This window comes from Oenanthe melanoleuca, chromosome 5, assembly GCF_029582105.1.
Source record: "Oenanthe melanoleuca isolate GR-GAL-2019-014 chromosome 5, OMel1.0, whole genome shotgun sequence".
Taxonomy (NCBI): domain Eukaryota; kingdom Metazoa; phylum Chordata; class Aves; order Passeriformes; family Muscicapidae; genus Oenanthe; species Oenanthe melanoleuca.
In genome coordinates this window covers 2,463,747-2,489,217 of record NC_079339.1, presented here as the reverse complement: position 1 = coordinate 2,489,217, position 25,471 = coordinate 2,463,747, and the positions used below count along the sequence as shown (strand labels likewise).

Below are 25,471 nucleotides of genomic sequence, written 5' to 3'. Positions count from 1 at the left end.
CCTTTCCTTTTTACAAGCATTGTTAGTTAAAAAGTCTCATTTATTTTCTTTCTTATTCTGGGCAGACTTGCATGTGCTGTTCTCATTTCTAAAGAAAAAAACTTAAAACCACATGAAGTCACCCTCCTTTGCTTAGAATAAAATCTCAAGAATCTTAGTTCTTAGTTACATCTTTGCCTTGCTAACTTTTCTTCAGAGAGAGCTCTTGAAATCAAAGGCTGGTAAAAGCAAACAATTAGCGCTGTTGTTATTATCAGGGTTCAGAGCGTGTGTAAATTTACTCAGCACTTTACAAGCAGAGATAAGATATCCTTAGAGCCAACACGAGGGATGACAAACACAAAGAAGTGAGCGCCAAAGGCGGCTGAAAGGGCGATAAGAGATGAGAAGTGATCGTTTCCACGGCGGGGAAGGAGGGAGCCCGTCCGACAGCAGGTGGGGCTGCTGCATGCGGGCTGCGGGCCGAGAGAGAGAGGGATGGAGAGGGGGAGGGATAGAGGGGGGAGGGATGGAGAGAGGGAAGCAGGGATGGAGGGAGGGATGCAGGGAGGGAGGGATTGATCCAGCGATGGAGAGAGGGATGCAGGGATGGAGAGATGGATGCAGGGAGGGAGGGAGTGATGCAGGGATGGAAGGAGGGATGCAGGGATGGAGAGAGGAATGCAGGGATGGAGGGAGGGATGCAGGGATGGAGAGAGGGATGCAGGGATGGAGGGAGGGATTCAGGGATGGAGGGAGGGATTCAGGAATGGAGAAAGGGATGCAGGGATGGAGAGAGGAATGCAGGGAGGGAGGGACTGATCCAGCGATGGAGAGAGGGATGCAGGGATGGAAAGAGGGATGCAGGGATGGAGAGATGGATGCAGGGAGGGAGGGAGTGATGCAGGGATGGAGGGAGGGATGCAGGGATGGAGAGAGGAATGCAGGGATGGAGGGAGGGATGCAGGGATGAAGGGAGGGGTTCAGGGATGGAGAGAGGGATGCAGGGATGGAGGGAGGGATGCAGGGATGGAGGGAGGGATTCAAGGATGGAGAAAGGGATGCAGGGATGGAGAGAGGGATGCAGGGAGGGAGGGAGTGATGCAGGGATGGAGGGAGGGATGCAGGAATGGAGGGAGGGATGGAGAGAGGGAGGGATGCAGGAATGGAGGGAGGGATGCAGGGATGGAGAAAAGGATGCAGGGATGGAGGGAGGAATGCAGGAATGGAGGGAGGGAGGGATGGAAGGAGGGATGCAGGGATGATGCAGGGATGGAGGGAGGGATGCTCTGCAGCTCCAAACTCACCTGCAGGAAACCGATGACTCCAACTTGGACAAACTGATCTTCTACATAATTTATTTAATCGCTCCTCTTGGCCTCTGCAAGCTTTACCCAAAGTCCCAAGTGCTCTTCTGTGTGTGATTAAAACACTGATTCAGAAAGATCCAGGTTCTGAACCAGATCACATCTCCTGTGGCAAAGCTCCACTGGCTAGTTATACACAGCCAGATGACACATATGGGGAGCACACCTGAATGACCCCTGAAAAACTGTAGTGCATCTCATTTAGAACACATTATAGACAAAAACCAGCTATTTTTAATACAAGGGCCATCTCCCATCTCCAGGTCCATCTTTAGTCTCTTAGCATTGGTTCCATATGTGCTGTTTTACTCATGTAAAACACTGTTTCCTGCTAGCTAAAACCAATCTATCCCATCCACAGCAGCATGGTACTCAGGACAAGCTGCAAAATTCACCCAAGGCACAAAATAAACTCAGTGACAATTATTGAACTCAGTCATTGCTAAGTCACCATTCAGTCACTGTGAAATTATTAACAGCTATCTCAAGGTATCTCTGCAAGCAGCAGTTGCTGCAGTGTCAACACACCTTGAGATACACACACAAGGTCTCTGGAGACTTTATAAATTGGTTGCTGGCCAGTGCTGCTGCCTCCTCACTGCTGCTATTACCTCTGATGGTTAAATTAAGACAGCCCCACATGCTGCAATCACACCTCCATTCTGTCAGGTGGACCTATGGAGATAAAGACAGACCCAAACCAGAAAAGAGTCCCTGCTCACAGCAAGAGGCAGATGCATAAAGACAGGCCAAACTGTAATTTTTCCAGAGAACCCAATAATTCCACTCTTTGAAGAGCAGCACACAGAATCAAAATATACAAGAGTGGGGCTGGCCATGTCTCAGACACCACTGAGGTATTTACAGCTGCTCCTTAGCAAGTGCACAGCACCTCACCAGGCCCAGGCTCCCTGCCTGCCTGCCACAGACAGCAAGGGGATGCAGGGAACAGGAACAGTAAGAGGGAATGATGCCAAGCTGGGGACTCCTTGACTTTTTTCCTTTTCACCTTTCCACCACCTGTGTGATGCCCCTTTGCAGGGCTATGCACAACTCCCTGATGACCACAGTGTCTGAACAGCAGGATTTTCCACTCACACAGCAAGAAATGGTCAGACAGAAGCATGAAGGACAGCCAAAAGAAGAAATAGATGGTTAGAGTCACTTCCAGAAGGAAAACAGACAGAAGAAAGCAGTTTTGCACTCCCAGTAAAATTCCTGGCTACAGTAGAGGCACTGCTCTGGGAGGGGAGGAAGAAGTTGTTTTTTTGAAGACTCTTCTTTGACCAGTGTCTGCCTCACAACCTTAGTGCTCCCTCCAACACACAGCCTACTTTCTCACTGACTGGTATTACACTGGGACTCTGAATCCAGGGGCTCTACTTCCCCCCATAGCCATTTTTACACCAAGTCAGTGTCACTTTTCACAGCAGCCTTAGTCCCAGTTTGCACTTTGCTTGAGAGCAGCATCTTCCCAGATGCAGCAATGCTGAATTAGTGTAACATTCTTTCCAGAAGCATCATTCCAAATAGATGCCTACCCCTTACAGCAGAAGGGCACACTCCTAAATGTGGTAATTAACAGGCAACACAACAACAAACGCTGTAAACATTAATAACATGAAATCTTTAGTAGATTTCTTGCATCTGTTGGTAGAGGGTTTGTTTTTCATGGGAGACAAAGCAGTGACTGTGTATAAATTATGCTCATGTCAAGTGTTAAAATGCAATAATGCACCACCCTAGCACATGCATAGAAATGACTGCCTTGCTAGGTATTTTGTACTAAAAGCAGTAACCTAATCATCAAAGTAAAGCTGAATGGGCTGTTACACACCCTCATCACAGGAGCTCTTACATGTTATTTGGAATCAGCAATGCACATTTCCCTCAGAAAACCAAGACCAAAGGGCACAGAGAAACTTCCTCACTCACTTCAGATGAATGCCTGCAATAAAGCCCAACTATCCCACCTAGAATGAAGTCCACACTTAGTCCCTGCAGCAGCCAGAGCCACCACATCCAAACAACAGACCTGGCAGTCCACTCTCTATCCAGCCTGGATATTGCTTGTGCTGGACAAGGAGCCTCATCTGTGACCAAAAGTCCTGAAGCATTCCCACCTCAGGACACTCCAAACTCCTTTGTGCACTACTTCAATACAGAAAGCTAAGATGAGACCTCTGCAAACAGAATTTCTTCCTTCTCATCATTTGTGCTTTGAAGCAGTGAAGAAAAATATCACAGTCTAAAACCTGGCTTCTGGGGAAGGTGTCCCTGCCCATGGCAGGTGTCTGGAGCTAGATGATCCCCTGGAGGTCCCTTTCAACTCAAACCATTCTATGCTTCTATTGCTTCGTGATCTGCCTGGAATGCAGGAGCTCTCTTCCTCCAGATGTTTTGTCCTATTTCTCTAACTCTGTCCTCTGCAGTTGCCAGCATAGGACATAATTTCTGCCACTTACCTTCTGGGGAAATCCCTGCTGGGAAAGGTGAGGTGTGGTTTGAAAAGTGGCCCAGGCAGCATCTGACATTTCCTCCCTGAGGTCACCCTCACAGGGGGAAGTTGACTTTGGCTGGAGCACTGTGTGTTCTGGCCAGCCCAGCTGGCACACAAATTCCCAGGCATCCTGGCACGGTGAACCAGAGCAGCCTGAGGCTGCAGTCTGATATTCAGGAAAGCCTGGGGCAGAGACACTGAGTCCAGCACAGAGCCCAGCCTCCAGTGCCCCCAGAAAAGCCTGAGCCAGCTTACAGGCAGGTTGGTGCCAAGGCTCCTGCACGAAAGGAAATCCAGCTTGTTCAGAACAGTGTCTTCTGTGCCACTGCCAAAACCCCACAGCATCTCAGGCCAGTGTTTGTCATGCTGCTGGTGGTAGTACACATCTATGGGTCTGTTGTTGAGGCTCTGCCATTTAGTGCTTTGTTCAGTCAAGAAATTCAAGTTGGCTTAATCTCATGGTGTTAATGGATCTAAATATGGACATAAAGAACTTGAGCATACATAAGCACAATGAATATGAGTGTCTCATTCATTCCTGCACAGTACACAGTAAATTGCCAGTGCAGCCCTTTGAGCTTACTAACATCTTTAGACTTGGCCTCACAAAGATTACACTCCCCACTCAGCAATTCAACCTCCTTCTAATACTTTTAAAACAGAGGAAAGGCCAGGACCTCTAGGGAAGATGCCAAAGATTGAAAGGCTGGCCCTGAAAGCAGACAAACTGCAACAGGCAGCAAAGCAAAGAGGCCATGCCAACAGTGGTGCTCCCAAGGAAAGGAAGCACAGTTTCTGTTCTGGCATCCACAGCACCCAAACACTTACACACACAATGCAGGTCCCTGCAAGGCAACAGCCAGGATCTGCTTGGAAAGGGTCTTTGCTGCTTGGAACTTTTTCAGGTTTTCTCAAGGCTGTGGCTTTTCTGGTCATTATGGAAAAAAATAAAATCACTAGAGCCCAGGCTCCCACATTTACTGGGCCCCAGAAAGCTCAAACAGCTAAGAGCTGGAATATACTGGGTGATACTCTGTTTTCTTTCTAACAAGAAAGAACTTTGGTTTTCCTCCAAAGCACAGTAAGCACACATCAGGAAATGAGCATTTGCAAGGCTGAAATCTCAACATCGAGCATTATTTAAATTTGTAGGGCTATTTAATGTTCATCACACATTTGATCCTAACAGTGCAAGTGATTTTCTATCAGAAACATTTTTTTTTTCCACTTCAACAAGGGAAACTGCCCCTCCAAATATAAGCACTGCTTGTTATTTTGAGGCAGTGAGGCAAAACATACAGCACATAGACCACATTTGGCTTGCTTAGCAGATGTCTACAGATCAGTTGATGTTAATTTCAACATAAAAGCTATTATATTTCTGGCCTCGCCCTATTAGTTGTTAAATAATTATTTATGCTTGGCAGACAAATTCTAGGAACCTTGAATAAAGCCCATCAACCCTACTAATCTAACCACATTTGACACAACAGTTTTCACTCACAGAAGACCCAAGATGCAATGTTTGTTGCCTGCATGATTCTGTTTCACAACCTAGAAGGTAATCCCATATGTACATTTAAATGTAGACTGCATATAGGATGTGCTCCAATGCTGCTTCACAGGCAAAGAATGAGCTTGTTTGCTTCACTGACATTTGCAACTATACTGCAGCCAGTTCCAGCTGATAACTCAGTTTATTTCAATCTGCACTTCACAATTCAGGCACCAGCCAATATGTTTTCCCATAGGTGTTTTTGCTTTGCCTATCTGCTTTGGCTGTACTTGTTTTTGGTTAAGCCCTGGTGTGCTGTGACCTTGTACAAAACAAAACAATAACTGGAAACTTAGACTTCCCTTAATTAATGGTTTTAAGCAGCTAACCTAACTTACAGGAGTGCTATTTTTACACATTCAAAACTGTAGTTGTTGTGTTTTCCGCTTGAATGGTTTGTAAATTCCAAATAGCCAACCTCCAACAAAACTTGGAAAAGATATCGAGTGCAAGGCCCTGTATGAAAGGCTTTCAACCAAATCTTTGGACATTCATATGCTGTTGTCTGAAGAAATTTAGTTGATGCTTTGTCCTTTGAAAGCACATTTTAATGTAATTATACTTTTTATCCTTAACAGACAAGTTAGAATTAAAAGATTTGGAGAAAAATAAGGAATTTGAACATTCCACTGAGGAGAACTCATTCAATATGTCTATTTCTATTTCTTCTGTCTGGTTAAAGGAGCACGGCTTCTCTATTATCATAGTAATGTACATTATGTCTGCATTTAAGTTTATGTGCAGTTTATGATTTTGTGTGATAAATAAAAATTAGTGATGCAAAAAGGAGCAAAAGGAATTCACATTGCTTCCAGCATACTGCACTTCCTAAAAGCTGCATGGCTTTGCTTTGCATCATTGACAAAACAAAGCTACCAAGACACTTTCAGCTGATTTTGGTGGACATTGAACAGACCCCTTTGCTCTATGAAAGAGCCAGGAGAGAAAGCAAAGTTCCTCCATTCCCCTGGATATCTCCATTCCAGGCTGCTCTGCAGCTACAGCACTTATGCATCTCTCAGCCCTGTGATGAGTCCTTTCTACACCTGACCTTTGCATATGGAGATTTTAACCCTGGGTCAGAAATGTTTAGTGAGAGCTGTGGGTTGTGTTTCACTGCTGCATCCGAGGAATCAGAGGTTGTGGCCCAAAGGGTTTATTGTAGGGTTGGTTTTACAGTTTTTATTAATACAAGCCAATTTCTCTCCACTGGTGTCTCTGATAATGCAATATATCCTTGAACTCCGTGTTATAAAGCAGCAAAGGTGAGCAACTGCTGAGGCAGAAAAAGTGTGGAGGAAAGACTGTAAATAAAATCATGTACATCAAATAATTGCCTTTTAGACATATGAATTTGATGTTATATTTCCTTTGCTTGTTGATAACACATGCCCACCTGTTAAATACAAACTGCCCAGCTAGCTAATACAGCAGGGTTTCACATGCTGGCAGGTTTCCCTTAGAAGCAAACCTAAAAATGTGGTGCACACTCACTAGAGCAGGGAAGCAGACTCATTAAATCCAGCACTAGCCCTACATGTGGCATTAACCTAGACAGATCTTTTCCCAAGCACTCTTTTTTCCTCTCTGTTGGAATGGTATTGCAGCTCTGAGGGAAGCTCTGCAATGTCAGCAGATTCTGAGATGAACTTTTAGGACCGTCAATTGCTACAAGTTTCATTAACAGATATTCCTAGGTTGCTTGCAGCCTTTTTGCTTTCAAACATTGTTAATTATACCTCACTCTGAATAACAGCAATAAATCAAAACCATAGAGAAATGCACTTTCACAACAAAGCCACCAGGAAACAAAAATTATGCTGGAGTTGATCCCCACAATCCTCTAGGTTTGAGACGAGGCCAGTTCAGCCCTGAAGAAGACATCCTGGCCATGGGTAGCAGAGGACTGATAACTGCAGTCAAATGTTTTCTCTGACTCTGGTACTGGTCAGAAACTGGCCTATGAACAGAGTTTCAGTAGGTTTCAGTGCAGTTACTACAAATCCTATTTTGAAGAAGTGTGCATTTAACTTGCCAGCACCTCATTTAGGCTATCCCTGTAATTCCAAGGCACCTGTTGCTCTCTTTGATGTAATTTGGGTTTTAAGGAGAGGCCATTCTCAGACAATCACATGCTGAAAATGGATATGACAAAGAAATATCTATTAAGTGCAAAGTAGGCAGACAGGCAAGATAATTAGGTTCAGTAGTTTCTGTCAGATGATTAAAAAGCCTGACCTTAAATATTTCTTTCTGGTGCAGTTTGTTTTTTTCTTAGGTAGGCATCCTAACAGGTGGTTTTCCCTGGAAGAAAAACTCCAGTGTAGATCAGGAGTGTTCATAATTTCAGGTGCTGTGGCAAGATTTGGCAACAAACTGGATTACCTGAACATGGGGACCTTTCAAACTGCACTGCTTGGGAGGCTGGCACAGCTGAACAATGCTGTCAGTGCCACCATAGGGCACAGTACTGAATTGTCAAATCACAGAGAAATCAGAGGGGAAAAGATTAAACCTTACAATTGGGATTTGCAGGCAGACCTGTAAGAGTGGCAAACCCTCCTGTACAGATATCAAGGGATATAGATTAGCAGTATTTTAATCTCCAGTTAATTAACACTCTGTGTCTACTACCTCTAGCACAAATAAAATTTCTCAGTGACTTCATTAATTTTGTTTGCACTCTCCCCCATGACTCTGTTTGAGGCAGACCATGTTTTTATGATGAAGACTATTCAGTGCTGGCCCATTGAACAGCACAGCCTGCTTTGGGATCGTGTCCCTTACAAACTGTGATGTAGCTGTGCCTGTGGTTGCCTGCACCAGTCTTTCTGTCACTCTCCACAAATCACCACTCTCTTTTATTTCCTCTTTTAAAGGCTGGGGCAGTGCAGCTTTCAGTAATTCAGCAACTTCAGCACAGATTGCAGCACTAAAACCACATTCTCACTATTTAACTCCAAAGAAAAACAAATTCAGCAACAATTTCGTTCTTCATGAAAAAAAAAAAGCAAAATCTTTACTTAACCAATTTCCTGCTTTTTCTATATCTTTAACAAAAGACTCTAGTTACAGGTTAGAGATGTACCTTACTTTCATACACCCAGGGTTCTAAGGCTGTACATGCAGATCAGCTCTCCTACAGAATTTTTTTGTTGTTGCTCTTCCTTTTGACCAAACAAGGGATAACTGTTACCAGCTCCTTCACTGCTATTTCCTCATTCCAGTAACAATTCATGGGCCCTGATAAGTATTCAGCTACAGCAGTGTCTGCTTTGAGCAACAAAGCTGCTCTCCTGTATCTTCTGTGACTGATTTGAGGCCGTTTACACCTCAGTCCAAACATCTGTGGCTGCAATTCCACCCCCACGTGTTCACACTCCTTGTTTGCAAACCCAGGAACTTGGGTTCAAGCACAAGAGGCCCAGCAGTGTATCCAAGTCTCTAGACTTTTATGCCCTACATACACTGTGGAATTTCCACTGTCCATACAAAATTATTCATGACAGAAACATTGAAGGTCCGTCCTCCCCCCTCCCTCTGTGAATACCAATGAGAAACATAGAAAGAGGCTTTTTTTGCTTCCCAACCATAGTGAGGAAAGGAAATTTTAAACCAGGAGGGAAAGGGAAAGTCACTGCAAAATGCTGAAGACCAGGGGTGCAAGTACATACTTGTATTAACATCTCCCATCCCTGGAGCTGCAGTAATTTGCATGACATTATCTACCTGGGATGTTGCTATGGTTATCACCATACATAAGTAATTACCAGGGCAAATTGCACATACAGCGCACGGATTCACGCTGTCAGAAGCAAAGAATCTTTTTATACACTTGAAAATGTACATGTTGGAAAAAAACACTCATCACAAAGATTCCTGATACGAGAAAAACTTCAGGAGTGCTCCAAAACTGTTGTTAACTATGGTTATTGACACCTTAAGGACCAAGTGAAGAGAGACACTGCACAGACTCAGTAGAAAATCAGTGGAAACAGTCACCAGGTGTAGGTGGAAATCAGCAGGATCAGTGGAAATCTCTGCCAAAGAGTTTAGAGTAGAAGCAGATGAAAAAGGCAAAGAGAAGGGGTAGTGTATCAGACAGAGCACATGAGATTGTCAGCTTAGTTGATAGCACAGGCCACGATTATTTTGGGTAGATTATGTCATGAAACTTTCTTCTGGCAACTAGGCACAAAAAGATGAGTAGAAGAGAAGGAGGAGAGAGTGATGTAGATGACACCCATGCTAAGAAAAAGACAAGTGATATGGTGCTGTGATGAAGCAGCTGGTCAGGACAAGCCACAACTAAGTCTAACCAAAGTGGTTCTCTGAAAGTTCCCCTTTTTTCTTTCCTGCAAAGTTCCTGCAGCTGTTTGCAGCCTGGGATCTGATTGTGCTCTGAGTGGTTTCCCAGAGGAGCTGAGACAAAAGTTACAGTCCATCTACACTTGTACACCCAAGCTGAAGAGAGCAATTAACACCCAGCAGAATTTGGATGAAAGTACAAACATGGGGTAACTAATGCTAGGTCATACAAAGTAAATGAGACATGAAAAGCTCACTCTGAAATACTGATACTGCTACATTTCTAACAAAATACAGCTGCACTGTAAGCAGCTTGAGCTGCAGTCTATTGGTGTCAATGAAAACTTTATAACAAGTTTTCCTGTGCCCTCAGGAAAAGATAAGCTTTAAAAAATAGTGCTGATACTATAACATGAACAAACCATGTTGGGCTAACTGGAATGTAAAATATAATTCTGAAAAGCACAAAATATGTTTCTATAATATAATTTGAGGTGGCATAAACATCCATCAGAACCAAACATATTTTCTGTGTATTTCTGAGAAATATTGCAATTATTCCGGATTTACAAACTGTAGTAGAATTGAGGAGAAAAAAATGCTATATTTTCTATTTGTAGCTTCTCTGAAAAACAACTTCTTTTGTTTACTTAGAAATCATCTGCTTCTCTCAGACAAACATTTTTACCTCCTAGTAGTACCAGGAGACTATAATGCCATCAAATATTTTGGCTATTTTAGCAGATAGAACTAGAAAAACACACTGATAGAGGAATGCTCTAAGAAGCATGTCCAGAAACACTGGCTAAAGATGCAAGAAATGTGTAGGACAAAGGCAGACTGAAGGCAAAGGGAGATGTGAAATAAATCATCTCATGTTTTATCCTGGCTACTGGATGCCCACAGTGACAGGAGTGTTGTAACTCGAAATATATCTCATACAAAATAGTTTGTTGGCTTTAAATATATCAGTGAAAGTAAATATGTGAAGAGCAAAATGCAAGATGGAAAAAGTGAGATAAATATTGTTAGATTCAGAGGAAAAATGCTATAAACAGTAAGCAAAGCTCTTTGATTTGCACTGTTTTCCAGCCCATAAAACCCTAATATCTGCCAGCGCTTCATTAAAAGCTTATGAACTACCCAGCATGCCTGCTCCTGCATAAATATATTGCTAAAAAACATTGTTGATGTTGCAGATCTGGTATTTTGCAATGTTTCAAATAAACCTTATGTGTATAAAACTCAGATGCATTACTGAAAGAAGTGTGGATGGTGAAAACAGCCCCACAAACTCTAAAATTAATTAATCTTTCAAGAGCAGTAAGTTTCTCTCAGAGATGTTCAAAGTTGTATCTCTAAACCAGAAAATACAAATATTTTAAGAAACAGGCATTGTGGATAAAGGACTTAAGAGAAAATTACTATTTTGTGAATTGAGTAAAAGGAGCAGAAGGCATGTCTTCACAGAGGATTGGGAGTTCAAAGTCACGACAGCCCAACAGCAAAATCTGTAAATGTTAATCTGAGTGATACAAAGATCTGGCAGTGCTAAGACTGACCAGATCAACAACTGTTCTGGCTGAATGTGCAGCCTATTCTCAGCATTACAATCTCAGACTTCAGCCCTCTAAGGACAAGTAATGGCAATATCATTCCTTTTCCACAAGAAGTCATATTGGATCAATCTAATCCTAATTGTTATTACCCATGGTCCCAAACCAAGTCTGGAGAGATCACAACACTCATGATTTCCCATCTTTCATAAGACCACTGCATTTCTGGGCTCATTCTCACTGGAACCCAAACACAGGGCAAAATTTAAATGTTCTGATGGGCAGAACCCATATCCCTGAGGCAAAAAAAAAAAAAAAAAAAAATCCAGTGTCTGGAGGCTTTCCAGTGAACGACCATGTATGCACTTAGCCCGTTCTGCATTGCTCTTACTGCAGCTCTCCTCACAGAAATGCCTCCAAATTGTTCTGACAACAAAACACAGAAATTCATTTCCCACATCCCTCAAATAACTTCATATCCCTCTGCTGCTAAGGTTGAGCATCAAGCTGATGTTTGATTATAACACTGATGGGGTGAATGGGTGGTAAAAACTACCTGTTACCCATGCAAATGATTTGTCTCTTAACTGGCAGCATACTCCAGCACTTGTGGATATGCAAGCTAAAAATTCAGCACCTCAGCACAAACTCACCTCTGGAATAATGTTAAAAACAATATTACAGATGTAGGAATAGAGAGAGGCAGGAATATTAGAAGACCAAGACACACAAAAGAGCCATATCTGAATTATTGCACAAATATGAAAGTCCTGAATATTAAATTTTAACAAAAACTTGGTTTTGAAGGTATATGCTTAATAACAAATAAAAAAATCCGAACACAGTGGAAGGGTTAAATCTCACCAGCTTTGGAAACTGACCAGCTGAGGTTGAGCTCCAAAGGAGTTGTACCACGTAACAACAGCACAAGGGGAAGCTGCGGTCTGCTGCAGCATGGTGCACATCTGTTAGTGGTACACCAGAGGCCACATCAGAGTGGTTTATACACCCTGTGGGCCGGGCTGACAAACACTTGTTGCCATTTGGAATAGAACACCCTGATGTCCGCAGTGACAATGGACAGAGCAGCCTCGGTGGTGGAGAACAGCTCACCACCGGGTGAATTTATCAGCCCTGCGATGTACTGCACACAGTGACAATCTTCTCTAATACTTTATTGTTTGAGTTTGAATGACGTGTGTAACATAGGAAAATGAATCGTACTGGGAACAGGAATCAATTACCTCTGCCTAGAGACTTTCGCAGCTGTGAACAAAATAAATCTCGCTTTAGGCAAAACAAACTCAAACCTTTTACTTTGCCATACGGTTTGGGTTTCCCCTCCCCTACACTTTCAGAATCCCAAGTCGGTTCCCTTACAGTGACGGTGACAGTGACCCCATCACTATAAATATCCTTTGTGAGAGTGCTGGCATCCTTTCCTCCCTAGACTTTTGGTGTATCTACACTCAAGACAGCGTGGAAGGGTTTGTTTGTGTTAACATCACACTTGTCCCTTCCCAAGCCGTTTAGGATGACAGCAGAAACCACCATCAACCTGGCGCTGTGCATGGACGAGCAGCGGCGGGACAGCCCCGGGCCGCTGTTTGGAGCTGCCGCGGTGTTTATGGGGCTGAGCTCGGTGCTGGCCGAGCGGAGCAGTCCCTCCGCAGCCCCGGCTCCCCGTGAGGGCTCTGCCCGCGGCCCCGGCACCCGTGAGGGCTCTGCCCACTGCTCCGGCTCCCCGAGGGCTCTGCCCGCGGTCCCGTTTCCCCGTGAGGGCTCTGCCCACTGCTCCGGCTCTCCGAGGGCTCTGCCCGCGGTCCCGTTTCCCCGTGAGGGCTCTGCCCACTGCTCCGGCTCTCCGAGGGCTCTGCCCGCGGTCCCGTTTCCCCGTGAGCGCTCTGCCCGCGGCCCCGGCACCCGTGAGGGCTCTGCCCGCTGCCCCGTTTCCCCGTCTCCCCGTGAAGGCTCTGCCCATTGCCCCGTTTCCCCGTGAGGGTTCTGCCCGCTGCCCCGTTTCCCCGTGACGGCTCTTCCCGCTGCCCACGGCCCCGTTTCCCCGTGAGGGCTCTGACCGCTCCCCGGCCCCGCCGCCCAGGGCCCCAGTGCGGACGTGGCGCGGCCGGGCCGGGCGCGCTGCCAATGGCCGGGCCGGGGGCGGAGCGGGCCCGGGCGGGGCGGTGCCGGGCCGGGCGGCCAGCGGATCGGAGCGGGGCAGCAGAGCCGGGCCGGCGGGGCATGGCGGGCGGCGGGGCGCTGAGGGCACTGCCCGTGCTGCTGCTGCTGCTGGCGGCGGGCGCGCTGGGCAAGCCCACGGCGCGGCAGGAGCGGGCCCGGCCCGCAGCCGCGCAGCACGAGGACCGGCCCGGCTTCCAGTACGACCACGAGGCCTTCCTGGGCAAGGAGGAGGCGCGGAGCTTCGACCAGCTCAGCCCGGAGGAGAGCCGGGAGCGCCTGGGGTGAGCGCCCGGCCCGGGCGGGAGACGTGGCAGGGGGAGGGCCCGAGCTGGGCCCGGGGCGGAGGAGGCGGCCTGGGGCTGCCTGAGGGAGCGGGGACAGCGGGAGCCTTCCCGGCCTGAGGGGCCGTGCAGCGGGACCCGCTACCCAGAGTGGGACCCAGTATCCCAGAGTGGGACCCTGTGCGCCAGAGTGGTGCCCTGAACCCCACTGTGGGACCTGGTACTCTACAGTGGTGCCCTGTACTCCGTTGCGGTGCCCTGTACCCCAGTGTGTTGCCCTGTACCCCCAGTGTAGTGCCCTGTACGCCAGAGTGCCTGCGGATCGATCCTCTGGGATTCAGCTCTCTCACACCCCGCTGGTTTTGCACAGCAGCAGCCGACAGTTCACGGCTTTTGGCTCTCTTCTGCCTTTTCTGGCCCCAGAGCAGTAAGCCTCTCGGAGGGAGCTGTACCCGGTGTTGGAGCTGCTGCCGAGGGCTTTGCTGCTGCTGCTCCTGCCTCGGGGACACTTGCCCACACCATCTCAGTGTTAATCGAGTTTCAGCCATTCCTTCTTTACAGCTACGTTTACATGTTCACTTCAAGTGTTTTCCCACTTGTGACTTCTTTGCTCACAGTGTTTCAGTCGCTATTCCATGCTGCTCTTCATGCAAAGAACAGGGACCGTGCCTTACTTTACTGTTTCTCCCTCATTTACACGTACAGGAAGCCAGATCACTAAGCAGAACTAAATTTAATAGGAGTAGAAGAAAGATCCTTTAATGTAGTTACCATGAAGAAGAGTGTTTAAAATATCTGCATGTTCTCACTAAGATTGCCCCCTGCTTCCCCTTCCATAGGAGTGGCACAGGTGAAAAGGAGAAGACATGAAACATTTTCCAGTACACAGTCCTGACTTCCTTCATGTTATACACTGCCAAGAGCTACTAGAATAATCATTTAATACCCTAACAGTAGAAAGAAATACCAGTTAAACAAATGAAAACAAATTCATTGTGGGGAAAATCTGGTGACAAATAGAGTCTATCATATAGGGAAGAGGACCACTGGCAATTGATTGATACAAAAGAGAAAAAGTTTTCTAATCAGTTAATTTACACTTTACTAATTCAGAAAGGAAATTCAGCAGCCCTTTTTTTGCCCCATAACTCAGAAACAGCATGTTTATAAATTCAATCTGGTACTGTCAGACTCACACAAGATTGCTGGAAGTTCAGCAGAAGCTGCTGCTGCTATTTCAGCAATCACTTTTGTCACAAATGCTTGGGAAGAGACATTGCTTCACTGCTTGAGCAGTACCAGTTGGCCAAGAGTGGTTTCTTTGTGGACAGCCAAGATGTGGAATTGAAAACAATGTTTAAAAGTGCAGATCTTTTTCCCTGTGTCCTGTGGCTGCCTGGAGGTTCAGGGAGCTCACCTGTTGAATGTCAAGTCAGGATTTAGACAAGTCAGCTCCTGCTCTTACCCCTGCATTCCAGTGGCACTTGAGTATTCCATAGGCTGGCACGAGCCAGCCACTGATGAGACACAGGGCACCTGCAGCCAGGAAGGGTGAAGGGTGCTGATGTGCCCAGAGCCAGTCTGGGTGTGCCAGGGAGCCAAGGAGGATGCTCTGGGTGTGCTCAATTCCAGGAGCAGGGACACTTTTATAAGCTGAGGCCCAGAATGGTGAATTTTATCAATTGCAGAGAGATTAATTGCAGGAGATTAGTTTCAGAGAACATAAATGGTAGAGAGAGCATTGTCCTTTTTTTTTTTTTTTTTAACTGCAGCTGTGTGCAGAGTGTTTCACTCCTGCTGATTTCAACAGTGCTTGGGGCTGGCAGCTTTACACTGGACAGAGGTTTACAGCCCAGCTGCCAGCAGTGGCTGGAGACCTGCTGCTGCAGACTTGGTATTGCTTTAGTGAGTGACAGGCATTCCTGGCAACACCAGCAACACTGGTTTCCATTGGGAAGGAAAGAAAAGAAACGAGTGGAGAGACAGGCATGGAAGGGGAGACTGTACCTGGTGTACATCCCCAGCATTACACAGTCATGTAACTCACTTCACCCTGGTGTCAGCCTGCTGGAAAGCCAAAGGAGAAACTGCAAGTGTCCATCAAATCCTGATTTTTGCCCTGGTTGTCTCCAGCAAGTTTGATTACTTTGTCCTGGTGTGGAATTGGGATCTCCTGCTCTGAGGAGCATGGCCACTCCCTGTAGGCAGTGAAGAACAAATCCCCTAAGGTAGGAGCACAGCCTAAGAAAGCCAGGTATTCTCTGCTCCCTGATTTTGGTTGTGCAAGGTCCCTCTTTGTAGCAATGCTGAATATTCCTTAAGGTGATGTATAAAATGCAGGAAAGCCTTAACCAGTAGGACACTTTAGGAGTCCAGGGCACTCCATTTTTGTGAAGAATCAGAGCCAGATAAAGATTACTAAAATTGGCCTGACAAGCAATTTGGGTTTCTGCCAGTTCATAAAAATGCTGATCTCTTTTTACAGGAAGATTGTGGATAGAATAGATGACAACAAAGATGGCTATATCACAACAGAGGAATTAAAAAACTGGATTAAACGAGTGCAGAAACGCTACATCTATGAAAATGTGGCTAAAGTGTGGAAGGACTATGATCTAAACAAGGATGATAAAATTGCCTGGGAGGAATACAAACAAGCCACTTATGGTTATTATCTAGGTAAGAGAACATTTTCAGATTGATCTTTTTTGAGATTATAAAACATGATTTCTTGCCTTGCAGTCAACAGAAGCTTGGTGTCACATTTAGGACTCTTGAAGCTCACATTAAATTTTACAGATGATCAGAGGTCAAAAGAGGCTGCAATAGTTATTTATTGCAGCCCTTTGCACATGGGTCACCAGCACACAGAAGGTTTTGTAGAGGTATCATTAAATATACTGACACAGCTGAATTAAAGTCTCCAGTTAGAAATATATTATTTTTTAATATTAAAAAGGGTGCTTTAATTAAAAAATAATTTATTGTCTAATTAACTGTATTTGTGAATTTAGTCTCTAAAATCTTAAGTCTGGATGTTAAAAATTTAGGCTGTGTCTGAGCTATAGCAAAGTTATTGATTAAAATCATTCTTGCAGAATAACGTGCTTCAGACTGTGATCAACTGCAAATGAAAATCTTTAACAAATCAGGCAAAAGAAACATTTATTAAAAAATATACCTGAATTCCCTCCACCCCCCTCCACGTTCCCTTTGCTTTGATAAGTTAATGAAGGAAGAGGAGAAGAAGAGATCACTTAAGCTAAAGGGCAATACTGACAGAGCAACAAATCAGTATTAATTGACCATTTATACATACTGGAAATGAGAAGACAATATTTACCTACCACAGAGGCAGTTTCTAGAGCAAGCTTTCTGTAGCAGTAATAATTCCAAAGTCTGCCTTAGATTAAAATGGAGTTTGTTAAATTTGTGAAAGGAAATATTTGACATGCAGTCCCTGCAGAATTATCCCTGGAACCCTTCTCAGCCCTTTGCTTTTGCTCCCTCTAAGCCCCAAGATTTGGGGAGCAGCACTGTGGGCTTGTGTTAATGAATACTTAAAATTCCCATCTGTAATTCCTGGCCTAGTCTTTTTCACCTGTGTTTGTCTCCCAACATACAAACTGTGAAATTGTTATGAGTATTTTTCATTTTTAAAGTCAGTTTAATGATCCTATTTAAATAATTATATCAAATACCATTCCTTTTATGTCACTGAACACCCTGAAAAAATGTCATTGTTTTAAACTGAAAATAATTGTTAGGTTCCCTGTAGCAGAGGCGTAGCACTGAAGTCATTTCAGTCAGCCTGCCAGCTTCTGAAACCAGGTTTCCTTGGTTTGCTCTTCTTGAAACTGAAAAGTTGTGTGGATCATATTGATACCTAAAGAAGAAGAAAACTTCTGTGAATGAAGTCTACCCCAAATACTAAGTGGTGCTTGTAAAGGCAGATAAAAAGAAAATCTGTGAGGGATAATATACAGTACTGCAAAATCCATTATTGTGGATTGCAACAGAAGGCTTGCTTAGATATTTACCTCTACAACTGTCACCTTTGAAAATCAAACCAAGTATTTGACCCCTCAATTTAAAACCTCATGGGGAAGAGAATTTCCATTTAGCAATTCTGGCAATAAACCTTTTTATTTCTAGACTCAAACAGCTTTGTTTTGCTAGTATGTTTTAAAGGAAAACACTTCTGAGATCATCTTGGTTCATTTGCAGAAAATCCAGAAGAATTCCAAGATGCAACTGATCAGCACAGTTTTAAGAAAATGCTACCCAGAGATGAAAGACGATTCAAAACTGCAGATCTGGATGGGGACTTGGCTGCCACTCGTGAAGAATTCACTGCTTTCCTCCACCCAGAGGAGTTTGAGCACATGAAAAACATTGTTGTCTTAGTAAGCAGAGCAAAATCAATGCCACTGTTCCTTCTTTATGGATGAACTTTGAAGGCTTCTCTAACCTTTCCAGGCAGGGCTTAGAAAGAGACACACACATAATAGCTAAAGAAAGGGGTGCCTTTCATGATGCTCATTTGGTTTATAAGTCTCAATATAAGAAAGACTTTTTAAGTGCACTTGGCTTCTAAATGGAATCAAGAAACATTCTTGGGGCAGAGACTTAAACCAAAATAAAAGCAGGGTGTGGTGACATGCAGCAGCTGAGTGTTTCCTGCAAGCTGGTATCTGCCCCTAAATAAGCAGTTCCTTCATACAGGGAATATTTTCAACATGAAAGGATATTTATATATTTGTTGTGTAAATAACAGTCACACTGGATTTAGTGAGTGTACATTCACTTGCATACAGGGGCAGGTCAGGGCCTCAGAACTTTAAATGATCAAAGGCAGGTAGTCAGAGCTCTCAGTTTTTTTTGATTACTTCCATGCAAAACTGTTTTCCAGGAAACCTTAGAAGACATAGACAAAAACGAGGATGGTTTTGTGGATCAAGATGAGTACATTGGTAAGTGCTGTTACTTGTTCATTATACAATCTCCAGTCCATTTTCCCATCTTCTCTCAAATCAGCATTAACAATCCAGAGTGAACATTTCTGTGTTCCAGTTCAAATATTTTACACCAACTGTCCAGCTCAGAAATTTTAATTTCATTTTAGGTAGATAGCAACATGACCAGGAAAAGTTCCTCATGTGTCACAGAAAATTCACCTCTTTTTCTCATTTGACTCAGCTAAGAGTTATATGAGAACAGAAGAGAATCTGGAAAAATATTTTTATGGCATATCTTTTGGTAATATTCTTTGTATATTACACCATGTTAGCTGCTGTTTGAAGGCATTGTTTAGGAATGCAGGAGGATCAGAAAATGAATTAGTCTTTTCCCAAGTTTGGATGGTTCTCAAATATCCAAAGCACCTGGGAAGCAACCATTGCAAAAAGAGAAAATTGACCTTATCCCTACTTTTTTTTTTTCCAAGTTTAATTAGTAAGTAAAGCCCATACTTCTGTGGTGATGATAGCATTATATTCTGATGAGTTTTAAATCCAGAAAGTAGCACTAAGAAGGCATTAGTGCAAAGTTGGATGAACCTTTCTGTTTCTAGTGGTGCTATAAAGATCACTTCACATAGAATCAGGAACAATATACACACACTAATTAATGGCAGGGGGTTCTGTTCCTTGTAAATTATATTTAGCCCAGAAAGTGAATGCTATTCATCTATGACTGAAATAACAGAGCTGCATAATTTCCACAGTAATTTCAGTTCATTCAGTGACATTACCTACATATAATTATAAGGTAATTGTCAACATTTGTTACCATGTGAATGCTGGTTTTTCTTGTCTTCTATAGATAGGAACATAGAATGTTCTAGTCACGATCACCCCACATTGGCAAGGATGATAAAAATCAAATTGACAGGACATGTCAGTTGCTTCAAATAAACAATATAATTTGCACTTTAAAAAATGAAAAAAGAAAGTGAATGTGTTGTCTGAAGTTTTCTTCACGAGTTGAGAAAACTGCTTAAAAAATTCCTACTTTCCTTTTTCAGACATAATTTTTTTAAATTTTGATGAAGTTGGGATTAAGAAACCAACAGAAAACTAAATCTCTTTTTTGCTAGTTTATAAGGAACAACAAAAAGAAGTCCAAAAATTTCAGTCACTAAAAGGAGTATTGGGGGAGATTTGCTGAAGCTTATAGAATTATCCCACCCTCCTTCTCCTTCTTTCCTCCCCTTTTGTCTTTTATAAAATTTAGTTTAGATTTACACAAGCAGTGGAGCAAAACACCTATAAAAATGTAGAGCAGAAAGAACTAAATTCTCCATGTGCAGAGTATTTCAGGGACACTGGGGGCAGTGACAATGAACCTCAGACTGCCAAGGGGGCAAGGGGGTTATTCCTGACTTTGAATTCAGCATTTCTATTTCCCACAGATACCAGCCAGCCTCTGATCCTCACACCATCCATGTGGGTACACTTTTCCTTAGCACATCCCTGAGAACCAAAAGGCTCTGGAGAATAGTATCACAAAGCAGGCTTTAATTCTAAGGCTTGAGGAATAAGGAGTCCTGATGAGCAGGAAAGGATTGGCCACAGGGACACACTACTCATGATTTGGAGAGCCCTGTGATGTAAAGAACATTTAGAAGTCAGCTGGTTTCAATAATCACTGCTACTCTCCTGTGTTAGGCAGCTGTCATTGTGGTGTGGTCCAAAATGCTTCCAAAATGTAGCACAGGAGTGATGTGCAGAGCAGCTCGTGTGTGCAATCTCTGCATCCTGCCACAAACAGTGCTCCCTCCCCAGGTACCAGTCTGTGACAAGTGCTCTGTGCCTGTGGTTCCTCTCAGAATGCACCATGGTTCATGGTTCTCCAGCTCTGTCTTTCTGGAAGAGAGTCTTCTGCTGGAATGTGCTGCATCACTGTGTGGTTAAAAGAGAACTGATCTGCTAAGCTGAATGTCTCTTACACAGACTTCTCTAAAAGCAGTACAAATGCATGCAAGTTCCATTTAGCAATTTTTGTTTGCCTAAATTTCCCCTGTGCCTTTTTTTCCTGTGATCACTCTGCTGGCTGGAATCTGATCTTATCCACAAAGACATTTGCTGGCAGGGACAAGATAAAATGGCTTTCTCCCCATGTGACTGAGCCTAGCACTAAAGCTTATGACTGCTATTCAGCCAGAGATCCTTAGAGGATTTTGTTCATTCTGTAATTCAGATGATGGCCTTTGAACACATTCAGCTCTCCTGTTAGCCCCACCAGCAGTGCACAGGTGTGATACAGGGGAGTGTGGAATGGGCAGAATCACCCAGTGAAGAAACAGGCCTGAGAGAAGATACAGCTACTCTGTTTACACCCCACATTTCTTTCTCTGTACAGAAACACTGTGCAAAGAGTGAAAGGTTCAGTCTCCTCTGAGGAGCACTGTGAAAATATCTTTGGTTTGTACTTAATTTGCAAAGTAAATGGGACTCAAGTAAGACCCTTATTTCCTCCCCAGCTGATATGTTTGCAAATGAGGAGGGTGGACCAGAGCCTGACTGGGTGATCACAGAGCGTGAGCAGTTTTCAGATTTTCGTGATCTCAACAAGGATGGAAAGATGGACAAAGATGAGATCCAGCACTGGATCCTGCCCCAGGACTATGATCATGCACTAGCTGAAGCCAGGCACTTAGTCTATGAATCTGATGTAGACAAGGTATGTAGTGTTCCAGTGTTGTTTTTAAAGAAGTTATATGTTTTTTTTTAAATACCAGCTTGCAAGAATTTATTCCTAATAACTTTTCTTTAGAGGCTAGAATTGCTAGTGGATTCATGTTTCCATGCCAGTTTCAGTTGTAGTGTTAGAATTACAAAGTAGTAAAATACACTTTATCAGCTCTAGACGTTCTCATGCTTTGATTAGGTGAGATGAGAAACTGTCATCTTATGCCTGGACATTTTAATCCAGCAAAAATCCTCTTTTTCCTTTAAGAGTGGTCATGACTTTTATATGTTGGTATAGACTAAATGAGGAAAATAAAGCTACATTTAGATACCCCTTGTACTCAAGAGTAGGGATAGCAAAACCACTCTCAGTTCTATATTCAAGCACATACCTTTCACCAAAAACTGACTGTGATGAGGAGCAGTATATTCCAGATAGTGATCCTCAGAAGTGTAATGCAAGCAAACTTGGAACCTGAAAGCCTCTAACATAGAAAGTGTAAATTGGTGATGTAAGCAACCATTTTCCACAATGTGCTCCAGAGGATTTTAGTTTTTACTGTCAGGAAGATGAACCAAACCACCAAAGGGCAAAACTGTGTACCAGGAAATCCACTGTTAACCAACTGTTCCTACTGCTTGGCAGTGAGTTTGTTACAAAGAACTTTCAATTAGCAATTTGAAGCCTGAACTGAAGCCTGTGGGACTTCTGTCTTCCACTGGGGTCCAAATTTCACTCACTGTGACAGCTACAAATGATTGCTATGAAGAACTGTCTGTTTCCCAGGGCTCTTGCAAGTCTGTGCTGGTGAATCTTTGACTTAGTTTTGCAAATATTCTTACAGAAGTTTTGTTTTCCTCCTACCAGGATCAAAAACTAACAAAAGAGGAAGTTCTAGACAACTGGAATATGTTTGTTGGAAGTCAAGCTACTAATTATGGGGAGGACCTGACGAGAAACCATGATGAACTATGATACAGTGTACCAACTGCTGTGCCACACATCTTCTGTCCACTTTACTGAAATCACCCTGCCCATCCCCTCTTAGAGGGAAGATGGGCAAGGGACACTCACAAGGGAATGACTTGCATTAATATTGTTTTTAACATGCCAGCTTATTACCTCAGAAACCACATAGAAATAGCTTTTTTACTCCTTTCACTGATTAAATGCAGTATATAATTACTACAGTTTTGTTTTTGAAAAAATAAGAAGGTAACTTTTCTGAATAGGTTAGAGCCTGACATGGAAAAGGCACTTCTAAAAAACATTACAAAGATCTTTGATAGTCAAGTATTTTCTTCAAATACCCACTTTTACCATAGTGAAATGCACCTAGGATTAGAACCCTAATGTTTAAACATTAAGTTATTTAGTTGTTTTTTCTAATAGCATGTAAGAGTTTATAGGTAACCCTGTGAGCCTCCTGCCCAGAGAAGGGTTTGATACCAGCTTTGTCTCCACATAGTTTCTGTGTCCCAGTTGGGTCAGTGGTGCTGCAGGAGAGTCCAGCAGATCTCTGGCTCCTGCTTTAGTGTGCAAGATGTGCAGGTGGCCCTTGTCCCTGACCCTGGCACTCCCAGCCAGGGATGCAGAGTCCAGCGTGGCAGCTGCTCCTTCTGACAACAGGGACACCTACAAGTGTTTGTGGGCCTTGGCTTTGCTGCTCCTGGGAGGAATTGTGCCACATGGAGCATGATTTATCTCCCTCTTTTCACACTTCACCCAAGCCCTGCTCTTGTTCACACAGTGTGAATGGCAGCAGTTCTGTGATGGAGAAAGGATGAGACATATCACCCTCTGGGCCTTCTGTCTCCTCTGCCACAGAAGAGGACAGATTTTCGTGGCTGAAGTTCTGGGTTTGTGTGTATATAGTTATAAGAACATGTTACTGAAGCAACTCTAAAGACAGCTCTCCTTCCAAAAAGGGGGGAAAGCTTTCCACACAGGTGCTTTCTTTTTTACTGTAAAATGTGAGTTGTTACATGTATATTTTTATATATCTAAGTTTGGTTGTTTTTAAATGTACTGGTTTTAAAACAAGCACAATAAAACCAATACTTCTTTTTGATACTGTGAAGGTGCAATAACAGTCACAGATTAGCAGAGAGGTGATGTAAAAACACAAACTAAGCCTCTAAAGCCAGTAATTCCCAAAGCACTGGGGTGGTCATTTCTAAAGGCATCTGGACATGCAGCACCAACTGTTCTTTGTTGCTTCATTAAATAAAAAAATAAAAGCCAAAAAGAAGTGCAGTATACATGATTGCTGTGACTAGAATTTGTTCTGGACACTAATACTGGGAGATCAGGACTCTACAGCAGCATTCTCTGGGAGGTTCCTGGAGGGTTTGGTGTAAAACATCACATCCCTCCAGAGGGGAGCTTTGAGACTCCCAGGATGTGAGACACTTCTGCAGTTCAACACATTTGTGAGAATCAGCAGGAGACAGTGCACAACTGTGACCTCTGTTAACAGTGTCATTTTTATAAGGTCACAGAAGAACAGTGGTGGGATATTTTACATCTTGCAGTTAAAGATAATTAAATCTAGATTGCTGAGTGACAGAGATTACATGTGTTTGCTGGCACCACTACTGAGCTTTTGGGGTACACTCCTTATGACATTGCCAGCAATGTCTCTGAAAAATCCCTGCCTCTACCCCAACATACAGTAGGGCAAATGTCATAAAAGTGAACTGGTTTTGCTTTTACAGTACCCTCAAGTTAAATAAAAACCTAAATGCAGTGTTATCTGGGAAGCAATAAAATTGTATCTTGGCACATGTAAATGATTATGTATTTTGTTTATGGCTTGGATTTGGAAAGGTTTATTGTACTCAATAATCCTGACAATCTTTATCAAAGTAACATATTTTCTAACAGATTTTCAGTACTCTCAATGTACTCAGATTATCTACTGTTTCAGGAAACAATACCTTAAAAGACCTCAAAAACCCCTTGTTTCCTGCAAGTGAAACTGCAGCTCAGGCTGGATACTAAGCCAAGGATTTTCACTGGAGCCCAGGGGAAGGTTGTTTGCTCACTCTTGTTGAAATTCAGTGGGAGTTGGGTGCTGAGACACTAAGCATTGTTGCCCTCAGCTAAACATGACACTTCTGAATGCACTGTGCACTGTCCCAACAAAAAAACCACATCTGTGCTTTGACAAGCAATCACATTTTCTTCCACATTACTAAATGAATTTGGAACAGAATTAGCAGCACACAAGAGAAAAATTGTGTTCTCTTATTTGTTCTTGATTCCTGTTGCTGCTTGGAACACGTTGGTATTTTCCAGGATAAAACTACACTTATGTGAGGAAGAATGCTGAAATCAGAGGAGATTTTCATGCAAACAGTAACTGAAAATTTAGATCCATAAAAAGGTTTTCTTTTTTTCCCAAAAGAATGGTACTCAGGTAGCATATATCCAGCTAGGAAAAAGGCAAACATGCCAATTAGAATGAGGTTTAAAATAATCAAATTATCAATAGTGGTGATGGGGTCATATTAAGGTTAGGAGTTTTTTAAATAAAGCAGAATGTAGAGACAGTTTTGGAGAATTGTTTTAAAGTATCCCTGGTGTGATTTCATTTTAGAGGCTCCCCTGTTTCTGCAGTTCTTCATGGTGTTTCTCTTACCAACATTCAGTAATGGCACAGTGCATCCCATGCACTAAATTTCCCTTTCAAGCTCAATGCACTATGGAAGAGTAACTCCAAGAGAGACTAGAGCTCCTGGGTTTAAATTTAACACTATTTAAGGAAAGCAAACCTTTGCTAGGGGATATAACTGTTAACATTGTGATTTTTCAAGCCTAAGGTTTCTAATGGGGTTTGACTGTTGCAGAGATAACATTTTTTTTCCTAGGTAACATATTTCAACTCATATTATGAGCAAACGTTACAAAATTTTAGTGTAATGTGAAATACTGTAATGTCAGATAGCATTATTTATCTGCTTAATATGACTAAAACCATTAATTGCTGGGAGCCATACTTCATCCCAGCAACATGAAAATCCATTTTGTGCCTATCTTGTCAGTTATTG

General features: G+C 43.3%; 1 protein-coding gene across 1 annotated transcript; it reads left to right on the top strand.

Moving 5' to 3' along the window:
- Positions 1-13,450: 13,450 nt before the first annotated feature.
- On the top strand, positions 13,451-23,490 carry RCN1 (reticulocalbin 1). The gene is made up of 6 exons (XM_056493601.1): positions 13,451-13,727; positions 16,213-16,406; positions 17,955-18,133; positions 18,640-18,700; positions 21,211-21,410; positions 22,287-23,490. The coding sequence occupies exons 1-6, from the start codon at positions 13,507-13,509 to the stop codon at positions 22,392-22,394; spliced, it is 963 nt and encodes a 320-aa protein (XP_056349576.1). The 5' UTR covers positions 13,451-13,506; the 3' UTR covers positions 22,395-23,490.
- The last annotated feature ends 1,981 nt before the right edge of the window (positions 23,491-25,471 follow it).